At 41.7% G+C, this 13,069-nt stretch overlaps 1 protein-coding gene across 1 annotated transcript in view; it reads right to left on the bottom strand.

Annotated features, from left to right (window-relative positions):
- DNAH5 (dynein axonemal heavy chain 5) overlaps positions 1-13,069 on the bottom strand; it is a 119,677-nt gene that overhangs the window by 34,754 nt on the left and 71,854 nt on the right. The window contains exons 52-55 of the mRNA XM_057428820.1: positions 11,501-11,673; positions 8,767-8,897; positions 1,628-1,781; positions 594-861 (exon numbers count right to left, since the gene is read on the bottom strand). Of these exons, the coding sequence (XP_057284803.1) occupies positions 594-861; positions 1,628-1,781; positions 8,767-8,897; positions 11,501-11,673 (726 nt within the window). The remainder of the gene's footprint in view (positions 1-593; positions 862-1,627; positions 1,782-8,766; positions 8,898-11,500; positions 11,674-13,069) is intronic.

Raw genomic sequence — 13,069 nt, 5'->3', positions numbered from 1 at the left:
TTCTTAGCTATATTACTATTATATTCCATTATATTACTATATTATTATATTTATATTACAAGGTAATATAAAACATGTCAGTATGTATTATGTCAGCTTTCACCAAGATTCTGAAACCCCAATCACCTTTATTCCCCCACTGTCAGATTACTAACATTATTCCATGTTCTCAGTAAAAGTATAGACAAGGATCTGGTATTCTTTCACCTCCAAAGGGTTCAACTACTTTCTCTCTCTCAACCCATTTAACTGCTAGCTACCAGGGACTGGGTGATCACAGACTTCCTCTGTATGCCTGATCACAAGCACTAATAAATTCTTTCTTTTGCAGTAATTTGCCACCTTTACTAATGTCTTTAAGCCATCTTCCAGGGCATTTTTCCTTCAAACTGTGTTTGAAGCCTTTCTTCTGTTAGAAATATTGAAGCTTTTCTTCTGTTAGAAATATTTCAAAAGCCTAATACAGCAAGATCTGAAGAAGAAAAGAATCTAGAGCAAATTTTAGAACCAAATAAATTTCTTCTGCCTGTGCGTTGGTAATTTAAACAAGTTCCAGAGAATTAAGTATCTGCAAAGACAAAACCGACACATACCTTCCACTAGAGCATCCTTCGGCCATTGACTGAACCAATCTATAGTGCATCCAGAAATAAGAGCAGGGAACTTCAGAGCCCTATTACGGAATTTTTCACCTACTGGTGAAAAGCAAAGAACCACATGAAGGTTCTGACGAACTCTGGTCATGAAGTAGTCATAAAGAACGTCACTGGTTGGAGGTTTACGTGAATGTTCCTTTCTGAAGATGGGCATGAGGTCACTAATGATCTCATCTACTTCATCATGTGCAAATAAGTTTGACACCTTTGAGAAAGAAGAAGATTTTTTTCACGCTTTATGAGATGATCCAATAAGTATATAGAATAAGGTTCATTTAATACATAGCATTTCAGGAAAGTACATACATTTCAGACACTGAAGCTATTAGGGCCCTCCCCACGCCCTTAACCAAGAACTTTGACTGAAGTTATTCCATCAAAAAATACTGAAATCTAACTTGCTGTAAATGTAAAACCCACTATCTTGAGCGAAAAAAAATCCAAACCAGCAAACAAAACAGCCACAAAACAAAAGAATCCACATACAATGGTTTTGCTTTCTCCTCTTCTAATAACTAGCAGAAATTACTCTGAAACACACCCCTGACATAATAAATAAATAAACAAATAGAAATTATTAAAGCCATCCCATCCATTCTGGACACAAATTTACCATACAAAACTTGATTGTATACTAATGAAATATTTAACTTAAGAGACAATTTTATCTTTTTTTAAAAAGCTATTCTCATGTCACTAACAGCTTGTCAACACATTCAAAAGGGTCTGACTTCGACAATTACTCTGTATAGAATGATGATGCTCATTCTTAATTTTACAATACCTTTGACTCACTCTAACCTAATATAATTGATCAAGCCCCCTTTTTATAATACTGTAATGATGAAAAGCACTTGTGTTTTAATGTCTGTCCCTTGAGATATAAAAGAATATTCAAATAAATTTGATTACTTTACTTCAGAATTATAAAATTCTAAAAGCAGAAAAATTACCATGAGAAGGCATCTTACCTCTCCGGATGATAAAACATTGTTCAGGTATTCCAAGAAAGATTCATCTTTGATATCATTGTCTGTAAAAAGAAAACAGATGCCTTTGCCTTGCAGTCCCGCTGTTCTGTACAAGAGTTTCAGATCTTCCATCAAGTTTAAACTGTTGTACGATCTACAAGAAAGGACAGTTGTACTCGCATTCATTCCTTTTAAGAAGGGTTTCCAGTTAAAAGAAAAAGAACAGGCAAATTTAAGTAAAAAACAATATCTTGGAATGTAGGATAAAATGGTACCAAAGTCTGGGAATTTTTATTTAGCCACCAAAAAAGCCAAAACCAACAACAAAAAACATTCCACAAAATCTGAAGTCTTATCATGCTATTTATTTCTCCTTTGCTTGAAAAAGTGAAAACACAGGTATTGTCTCACAGGATTGTGTCAAGTGCTGGGTTCATTAACATCATAGAATAGAATCATAGAATCGTTAGGGTTGGAAAGGACCTTAAGATCATCTAGTTCCAACCCCCTGCCATGGGCAGGGACACCTTAGACTAAATCATGTCACCCAAGGCCTTGTCCAACCTGGCCTTGAACACTGCCAGTGATGGAGCATTCACAACCTCCCTGGGCAACCCATTCCAGTGCCTCATCACCCTAACAGGAAAGAATTTCCTTCTTATATCCAATCTAAACTTCCCCTGTTTAAGTTTGAACCCGTTACCCCTTGTCCTGTCACTACAGTCTCTAATGAAGAGTCCCTCACCAGCATTCCTATAGGTCCCCTTCAGATACTGGAAGGCTGCTATGAGGTCTCCATGCAGCCTTCTCTTCTTCAGGCTGAACAGCCCCAACTTCCTCAGCCTGTCTTCATACAGGAGGTGCTCCAGTCCCCTGAGCATCCTCGTGGCCCTTCTCTGGACTTGTTCCATCGCTTCCATGTCCTTTTTATGTTGAGGACACCAGAACTGCACACAATACTCCAAGTGAGGTCTCACGAGAGCAGAGTAGAGGGGCAGGATCACCTCCTTCGACATGCTGGTCATGCTCCTTTTGATGCAGCCCAGGATACGGTTGGCTTTCTGGGCTGCAAGCGCACACTGCCAGCCCATGTTCATTTTCTCATCAACCAACACCCCCAAGTCCTCTGCAGGGCTGCTCTGAATCTCTTCTCTGCCCAACCTGTAGCTGTGCCTGGGATTGCTTCGACCCAAGTATAGGACCTTGCACTTGGCATGGTTAAACCTCATGAGGTTGGCATCTGCCCACCTCACAAGCGTGTCAAGGTCCCTCTGGATGGCATTCCTTCTCTCCAGCGTATCAAGCACCACACAGCTTGGTGTCATCGGCAAACTCGCTGAGGGCACACTCAATCCCACTGTCCATGTCAGCCATGAAGATGTTAAATAAGACCGGTCCCAACACCAATCCCTGAGGGACACCACTCGGTACTGGTCTCCAGCCAGACATTGAGCCATTGACAACTCTTTGTGTACGGCCATTCAGACAGTTCTTTATTCACCGAGTGGTCCATCCATCAACTTGATGTCGCTCCAATTTAGAGACAAGGATGTCATGTGGGACAGTGTCGAACGCTTTGCACAAGTCCAGGTAGATGATATCAACTGCTCTACCCCTGTCCATCAGTTCTGTAGCCCCATCATAGAAGGCTACCAAATTGGTCAGGCAGGATTTCCCCTTAGTGAAGCCATGCTGGCTGTCACCAAGCACCTTGCTGTTTTTCATGTGCCTTAGCATGCCTTCCAGGAGAATCTGCTCCAAGATTTTGCCAGGCACAGAGGTGAGACTGACTGGTCTGTACTTCCCAGGGTCATCCATTTTCCTCTTCTTGAAAATGGGGGTTATATTTCCCTTTTTCCAGTCATCGGGAACTTCACCTGACTGCCATGATTTCTCATATATGATGGCCAGCGGCTTAGCAACTTCATTTGCCAGCTCCTTCAGGACCCGCGCATGGATCTCATCAGGACCCATGGACTTGTGCACATTCAGATTTCTAAGATGGTCTCGAACCAGTTCCTCTCCTACAGTGGGCCCAAGGTCTTCATTCTCACAGTCCCTGCGTCTGCCTTCCAAGACTTGGGTGGTTTGGTCAGAGCCTTTGCCAGTGAAGACCAAGGCAAAGAAGTCATTCAGAACCTCAGCCTTCTCCAAATCCTGTGTAGCCAGTTCTCCCGAGAGCTTCCTGGGGCGGCCTACATTCTCCCTAGTCTGTTTTTTATTTGTTATGTACCTGTAGAATCCCTTCCTGTTATCTTTAATACCTCTAGCTAAGTTTAATTCTAACTGAGCCTTAGCTTCCTAACCTGGTCCCTAGCTTCTCGGACAACATCCCTGTACTCTTCCCATGCCACCTGTCCTTGCTTCCACTTATTATAATAAGCCTCTTTTTTCAATTGAATTTTCCTCAGGAGTTCCTTATCCTTCCAAGAAGGTCTCCTGGCCCTCCTGCTGCACTTCCTTCTAGTTGGGATGCAACACTCCTGAGCTTGTAGCAGGTGATACTTGAATATCAACCAACAGTCTTGGGCCCCTCTGCCCTCTAGGGCTGTACCCCATGGAACCTTCCGAAGCAGGTACCTGAAGAGGCCAAAGTCTGCTCTTTTGAAGTCCAGGGCAGTGAGCTTGCTGCACGCTCTTCTCACTGTCCTGAGGATCTCGAATTCAACCATCTCATGATTGCTGCATCCAAGGCTGCCCTGGAGCGTCACATTTCCAACGAGCCCTTCCCTGTTGGTGAGCACGAGGTCAATCATGGCACCTCTACTTGTTGGCTCCTCTATTACTTGCAGGAGGAAGTTGTCTTCCACACAATCGAGGAACCTCCTGGATTGCTTGTGCCGGGCTGTACCGTCATTCCAACAGATGTCAGGGTGGTTGAAGTCACCCATGAGAACAAGGGCCTGTGAGCGTGAGGCTGCTCCTGTCTGTCCGTAGAGTGCTTCATCCACAGATTCCTCTTGGTCACGCAGTCTGTAACAGATCCCCACAGTAATGTCTCCCATCACTGTTCTCCTTTTAACCCTGACCCACAAACTCTCTGTTGACTGATCACCTGTCCCCAGACAGAGTTCCATACTCTCCAGCCTATCCCTAACATAAATAGCAACTCCCCCTCCCCGCCTGCCAAGCGTGGTCTTTCTAAAGAGCCTGTAACCTTCCATTCCAACACTCCAGTCATAGGAGCCATCCCACCATGTTTCTGTGATGCCTATCATATCATACCCCTGTAGACATGCACACATCTCTAATTCCTCTTGTTTGCACCCCGTACTACAGGCATTTGTATAGAGGCATCTGAGCCGAGCTCCAACTGAAGCTGGCTCACTGGCTGGGGCGGCTGGGATATCTCTACATTGCTCCAAGCATTTATTATAGGTTCTGGCAACTGACTGAGTGTGTTGGAATGGAATGATGCCCCCCTCCCCCAACACATCTAGCTTAAAGCCTCCTTGACCAGTCTGGCAAGCCTCCTACAAAACTGCTCTTTCCCTTCTTTATCAGACCAGCTCCACCAGCCCCCACTAGACCTGGCCTACAAACTTCGGTCCCGTGTTCAAGGCACCCAAACCCCTGACTATGACACCACCCTTTTAACCAATTATTAACCTGGCTAATCCTCCTAGCTTTTCCTAGGTCCTCCCCTGTACCCTGGAGAATTGATGAAAAGACCACCTGAGCTCCAGAGCCCCTAACCACCTCCCCCAGGGCTCTGTAGTCCTTTATGTTCCCCAGGCTACTACTGTCTATATCCCTAGCACCCACATGTATCACCAGGAGTGGGTAATAGTCCGTGGAACTTACTAGAGCAGGCAGCCTTTCTGCCACATCCCTGATCCATGCCCCTTGGTAGGCAACACACCTCCCTTGAGACGGGGTCTGGACAGCAGACGAGTGCTTCTGTCCCTTTCAGTGTAGGGTCCCCTACTACTACATCCCGCCACTTTTTCCTAGCAGCACCAGTAGAGACCTTCTTTACCAGGGCACCAGCTGGCTGCTTCTGGCTCGAGTGCGGTTCCTCATCAGCCCCCTGCAGGACAGCAAAGCGGTTCCGCGTGGGGACAGGGGATTTAGGGGGAAGCCCCTCGCTTTTGGTTGCCCTTTTCCTTCCTTTTTTTTTTTTTTCTTGTCTTTTTGTCACTAATTCCCAGCTTCATGAGGTAGAGGCGAAGCTCGAGGCCCCTGCACAGTTTGGGCCAGGAGCAAGCATTCCTGTTTCCTCTCAGCTTCCCTGAGATCTTGCAGCCCATTAATGGCATCCCGCAGCTCAGCCACCTGCTGCAGGAGGACCTCCACCAGGGAGCACCGAGTGCAGCCCTGCCCATTGCGTTCCCTCCCCTCACCAGACCGGTGCAGGCACTCTCTACACCCCGAGCTCTGCACTGCAGCCTCCCCTCTCATCGGCTCTGTCTGGGTGCCTACGCTGGACACCGCCGGGGCAGCCAGAGCAGAGCCCCCAGACGGCGCCCTGCCTCATACGACGAGTGCTCACCGTACCGCTCGCCTGCCCGCGCGAATTACCTCACCGCACTCCTACTCGCTCGCACTCCCTGGGGCAGGTTTTTAACTAGACAGGGACGGGGCTGCTCCTCCTGGCTCCGCCCCCTGTGAGTCAGCTGCTCGCTCTCGCCAGCTGAGCTGCCGGCTCCTGGGCAGGTTCTGTCGAGTACTTGAGGCCCCCTCGGTGGCTGTCGCCGCTCTGAGTTGAGGCTCCTGGACACTGATCTCCCCCCCGCTCAGGTATTGAAGGCGTCCTCTCTCGAGCTACTCACCTCAGCAATTGATACTTTAGATTTTATTGACTGATTGAAAAACTCAAACTATTTTGGCCTTTGGTTAAAGTCATCAGTTTAACAGCAAGGAAAGACAGAAGCAGCAAAGATAAAAGAGAGATTAAAAAAAAAAAAAAAACATTAAAAATATTAGACAAGGTGTGGTGACTTTGGTGTCTGAGTAGCTGTTACTCTCACGTATTCTCACTCCCTTCTTCCAGCTGCTGCTCCTCAGCAGGTTTGTTTCCTCTTTCTTAACTATGTTACCCCAGAGGCACTACCACCATCACCGATAGGCTCAGCCTTGGCCAACAGTTCGTCCATCTTGGAGCCAGTTGGCATTGGCTCAATCGGACATAGGGAAAGCTTCTGGCAATTTCTCACAGAATCCACTCCTGTAGCTGGGCTGCTACCAAAACCTTGCCACACAAGCCCAACACACATTGTTATACTGAAATGATCTCTCTGGCTGCATAAAGGACTGCAATAAAAGCTGAGGTTTCTAGGATCCACACTGGGAATTAAAACAGAGAACTGGCTGCATGCAACTTCATTAAGAGTTTCTTGTGTAACCACAGAGATCTCATGGATGACCTGAAATATCAAAACCTGCATTGCAGCTGCTCATTACTAGACAGGAGCTCAGGAAATAAATACAACTGATTTACAATATTTATCTTGATGATTAAGAAGATAATTTTTATACATTTCCACAAAGTCGCCACAATCACCAAGATAAGGTTCCATACATGTGTTTGTAAATAAGACACTTCAAAGACACTACTACAATTAGAAACAGACACAGAAAAGACACAAATATTCTATGTGCTTTTGTTTCAGCTGCAGGGCGAAATAATGATTGGAAGAGTTATTCATTTAATTACTCAAAATTAGACAAAAATACTAACCCGAAAAAACATACTTATAGTTGAGTTAGCACTATGACTATCATCTACCTTGGTAAACTAAATGAAACCATTTAAAATCTTACAACTATTATCTTCTATCTACTCTATCAACTATTATCAACTCACCAATTAACAGAGGGAAAATAAAACATCTATCCAAAAAAGGATTCAAAATTTTTCCCAGAGGCATTTTGGCACATGTGATTAGATGTGTTTCAGATAAATAAGGTTAAAAAGTACAGAGTAAACTCTTAGCAATCAGATGGGATTCTGATCACACTTCTACATTTGCTTGTTGACCCTGGAGAACTACACCTTGAGAACTTGAAGTGGTTTGCAAGGCAGGATTATGTTTTGTCAGAATCTTTGATGAGTCTTTCTTAAAATCATGTTTACTCAAATCTTCACTCAGTCTATTCTTTATGATAGCTTCTTGAAATCATCTGGTGCACACATGAGATTTACAAGCTTTCCAATTCAATGATTCCCCAGATCTTTTGTGGACTTTTTTTTTTTTCATGGGCTTTATACAGATCCTCTGGCAACTTGAAGTAGAAAGCTACACACCACTTCAATATTTCACCCTCTTGTGGTTTCATAAGTCTCTGTGAATGATACACAACAATTTATTGCTGCTTCTTTTGTGAACTGTACTGTAATCTCTCCTGAAGTCATTCTTATTTCTCAACAAGGTCCTCACCAGAAGGCATTCCTACATGTGAATCTACAATTTCTACTGCAGCCAACATTGCTGCAAAAGAACTAAAAAAATTAGCTTCTCTACAATGACACCATATTTGAGTGCTGAAAATATTTTCTGCACATTGACTTGTCCTACAGGCAATTTGGGAGGCACCCATCCTAAAATATTCAGAGGAGTTACAATTTATTTTTTATATCTTTCATAAGTTATTCTGCAAGAAACCACATTTGGTTGAACAATATTAAATAAAGCAAGATACACTTAGAAAAGACTGCCAAAATACTGACATATACATGAGATCTACCAAATTAATGGGCAGGGATGAGGATTCCATCTCCTCACACAGGCATTATTTCAAATATTAAAAGATGAACTCATAAGGCATTATGGATAGATGCCACCTACAACTACTTTCAGTACAGTTTAGTGTACTGTGGAAAAAGACATAAAGTTAACTTGACACTGCAAATAATCCTTCCCATTCTGTGAAACACACAAGACAGTTTATTATTCCAAAGATGGTAATGGCTCAGACTTAATGTAGAAAATCACAGAATTATAGAATAGTTCTATAATTTTAAATCAAGCAAAATTAATAAGTCTCTAAGGATTTTCACATCTTTCCACTCTAGGTAACAGTGCTCAGCCTGTGTTAGCTTGTTCTTTCTCCCTTTGCAGAGACTGGAAGCCTGTTTCATTCTTAGGAAGAATTTAAACACAAAGTACTTATCTACTTACAGTTTGATTAATGCTCACCTTGTTAACATTATCTGGAATGTATCATAGCCAGCTATGAACGATGCCAATCTTGTCAAGCTCTGTTTTCCTGATCCACCAACTCCTACTAAAAGAGCATTTCCACGAGGAGTGCGAATCACCCGAGAAATCTGTGTAAGATCAGTCATTTATTTCTGCGTGTAAAATTTACACACCTAAAAATCCTATGCTACTGCAGTAATGTATTTACATTAGAAATGTAGAACAAATTAAATTTTCAAGGTTTAATTAAGGGAATCTATATTATTAGTAGTATATTCTCTGGACACTTCCACCTTGCAATATTTTCTGTAAACCTGTCAATAGTATAGCAACCACTTGATACGATCCCTGTGAACTTTTGATTAACAGTGGAATTACATCTCACACTTTCACAAAGCACAAGTAAATCTCAACTGTGATATATTAGTGATGTGCTGTCATAGCATGACACATTATAAAAATTGGGAAGGAAATAATTTTCCCAATACCATACTCTCTTAACAGATTTTAGTAAGCCTCATTTCTCCAGGCCCTTTCATTGTGACCAGGTAGACAAGCTGTCCCAGGCATGTTAAATTCAGAACAGTCTCCCGTATTCTCTACAGCAGGTAATAATACTGCCTTTATAATCAAACTTCTTAAGCTTCTGGTTTTCTTGATTATAAAAATGCACAATATCAGTATGTATATTTGATAACAGCAGAACGTCTCCCAAGTACATCTCCCTTTCTTCTCCAATTCATTATTTCTTTTTTAGGAAAAGGCAGCAGTTACTTCCCGCTCCACATTACAATTTAGAGCAGCACAATGTAAACAAAAAGACCCTTTGCAATTCAGAGCAAAAAAAATTTCAGCACTGTGAACTGCATGCAGCACCTGTCCCACTGTCCACAACTAAAACAATGCCAAGAAGTCTGGAAACAGCTAGATGTTGTTACCTGATACTGAGAAAATATGCCTTTAAGCACAGGAGACTAACTTGCTCCATATCACATCAGTTGCACATGGATAGGTACTCATACAGAAAAAACTACATTAATTTCCAGAGCAGCATGGAGCTACTTGACCTTCAAATGCAAGGTAATACCAACCAGCTGGTTGGCAGTTGGTCTCTTCCGCACAAGTAATGACACAGAGTACTGGCTCCTGTTCTCTTTGTTATCTTGAATATCTGATGTCCCCAGAGTTACATTATGCTAATAAGCAGCCTAGGACACTTATTTAGTTGCCTTTTCTCTAACGTACTTTTTTCACGCTTGTAAAAACTTGAAAAATGCCAGTTTCTGCAGTTGTAAACACGTATATTTTAATATTGGGGGCAATGTACTAGTTATTTTTCGTAAGTCAATATTTTATAAGCAAAAATAAAAACAAGTATGAAGGTTTACTCTAAGCATACTTAGTATTTAATCAGAGAAAGAAAATAGATTTGCACAGCTCCCTTGGAATATTGCTGATCACTTCAATTATGGCTATTAGATGTTGCCAAGCAGAGTAAATAGGCACATTTTCTTTATTCTCTGAGTAAGATATTTCTTAGCTTTAAAATTTTTCCTAAAGAAATCCATAGGAGAGCATGATCCATTCTGGAGGGAAGAACTTCAAGGAAAGGGACTAATTTTTGAGATTACAAGTATCTATGACCAAAATTTTGAAAACTGAATATGCAATATGTTTGCCAACTATAAATAAATTTTATTTGCTTTGATATTTATTATATTGTTAGGAGAGTACAATCCAATATTCAGTTTTTAATAATTTATGATAAGCAGTACAGCTAAGAAAATTGGGGCTGTTTGGTCTGGAGAAAAGAACGCTGTGTGGAGATATTACAGCAGCCTTCCAGTATATGAAGGGGCTTACAATGATGCTGGAGAGGGCATCTTCATCAGGAACTGTAGTGGTAGGACAAGGGGTAATGGGTTTAAACTTCAACAGGGAAGTTCAGGTTAGATATAAGGAAGTTCTTTACTGTAAAGGTGGTGATGCACTGAAATAGGCTGCCTAAAGAAGTGGTAAATGCTACATCCTTGGCAGTGTTCAAGGTCAAGTTGAACACAGCCTTGGATGACATAGTCTAGTGTGAGGCGTCCCTGCCCAAGGCAGGGGGCCTGGAACTAGACGATCTTTAAGGTCCCTTTTAACCCAGACCATTCTATGATTCTATGATAACATCATGGTGTAACTGAGAAATAAAAATTATTAAAAAAAAATTCTTCTCTTTGTATGAAGCCTATTCTGTGTTGGTAATCATATCAAGCTGTGCTATGCTAAAAATTATGATCAGCTCCAATCCACATTCAAAAGAATTTTAAAGTAAACACATGATCTATCTACAAAGGAAATTTGGACTAACTTTATTCCCTTATTTATACTCAGCTGTGCCTACCACTTCAAAAGCAACCAATTGAGTTCTAACCTGAATTTGATTTGACTAATTTCAAAGAGAGAAAGGGATCTCAGAAGAATTAGCAGGAAGAAAAGTTGAAATAGTGTTATAATATTGAAGACCATGATCTCACCGGACATAAAATATAATTTTAAAAAAATAGTTCCATCCAATACATTTTCAGAAAAGCTGAGTTTTAGAGTGACAGACAAAATATTTACTAGCAATAAATAACTTGCTTCAGTTTTAGAAGTAATTTACCTGGATTTGTGCATACTTCCACTCACAGGTGTTGAGAGCAAGGGAACAACAACAACAAATGGCAATCTAGTAAGCCTGTACCTTGACTAAATGAATCATAGCGTCTTCAAAGAAAACCATGTCCATCCCAGCACCACGGACATTCCCATTGTATGCTTGCAAAAACTTATTTAAACGATTCCGCAGCTGATGAAAGGAATAAATTGGCTCATATACTCTGGGAATATCTAAATTAACTTCTTCCGATTTTTCACCTACAACAAAAAAAGAGGTAATAAAATTTTAACAGTTTAAATGATTGACAAAGGCTCAATGTGGGAATGAGTAAGTGAAGGTAATTAGAATTCTCTTTAATCACCCAGAAGCAGGATTATTATACATAACATTACATATTAAATGTATATATGAGAATGCTGCCTATACCCTACCTACAAAGAATGGCAAGTTCAGCTGCTTGATTCTCAAAGACAAAACCAGAAGAAAATAAGGAGCTTTCTTTACATCTGAAATCTGAACGATTAAAAAATGAAATTAACTTAAATGGTAGAAGCAAATGTAGACCCAGTGAATCAATGTAAGTAAATACTGCAGTTAAAAAAGTTTGTGAAGGAAAAACACTCTAAGTTGTTTAAATGATTTCACTAGTGGGGAAAAAAAAAAAAACAAACAAACGAAAAAAAAGAAAACAACCCTACCAAAATGAATGACTACCCCAAAAAAAAAAAATAGTATATTCACTGTGAAAAGGCATACATTTGTTTCAGCAAATTATGTGAAAGCAACAAGGAACTCCTAAATCCTCACCACCCAAAGGAAATGAGGAAATAGTACCCTTGTCTCATCTTTCCATTCATAAGCATTAATCATATTTAAAAGACACCACTGAGAAGAGCCCAGCTCTGTCCTTTGTACTCTCCTTTTGTATTTATACATATTGAGAAAATCTCCCTAAGCCTTCTCTTGTGCAGGCCTAACAGTCCCAGCTCTCTCAACCTTTCCTCATGCAAGAGTCCTTTAGTCATGTTTTTGGCTCCTCATTGGACTGTCTCCAGTATGTCCCTGTCTGTCTTGTACTGAGGGGCACAGACCTGGGCACAGCACTCCAGGTATAGCCTCACCAGTGCTGAATAAAAGGTAAGGTTCGCTTCCCTCAACCTGCTGGCAGCATTCTAATGTAGCCCAGGATGCCACTAACTTTTTTTTCCCTCTAAAGACACATCAGTATCTTATGTTGAACATGGTGTCCACCAGCACCCCCAGGTCCTTTTCTGCAAAACTGCTTTCCAAATGGGTGACCACCAGTATATACTGGTGCATGGGATTTGCACCTCCCACTGTTGAACCTTGTAGGATTCTTGTAAAGGTCTCTCTGGACGGCAGCACAACCTCTGACATAGCATCCATTCCTTGTCCCAATTTTGTGTCATCTGGGAACTTGCTGAGGATATGCTCTGCCCCATTATCCAGATCAATAATGAAGATGCTGAGGATGACTGGACTCAGTATTAACCCCTAGGGTACACTACAGGTTTCTGGCCCTCTGTTAGTCTTTCTTCCAGTCTCTGGGCTCAGCCACTCAGCCAATTTTCAATCCATCTCACTGCTTATACAGCCCATGTATCCTCAGCAAATAACTGACAGACTTCACTG

The sequence above is a fragment of the Pezoporus wallicus genome, unplaced genomic scaffold, assembly GCF_028554395.1.
Source record: "Pezoporus wallicus isolate ANWC-B61680 ecotype Strahan unplaced genomic scaffold, APGP_CSIRO_Pwel_v1 contig_6658, whole genome shotgun sequence".
Classification (NCBI taxonomy): Eukaryota; Metazoa; Chordata; class Aves; order Psittaciformes; family Psittacidae; genus Pezoporus; species Pezoporus wallicus.
This window is presented reverse-complemented; position numbering and strand designations above follow the sequence as displayed.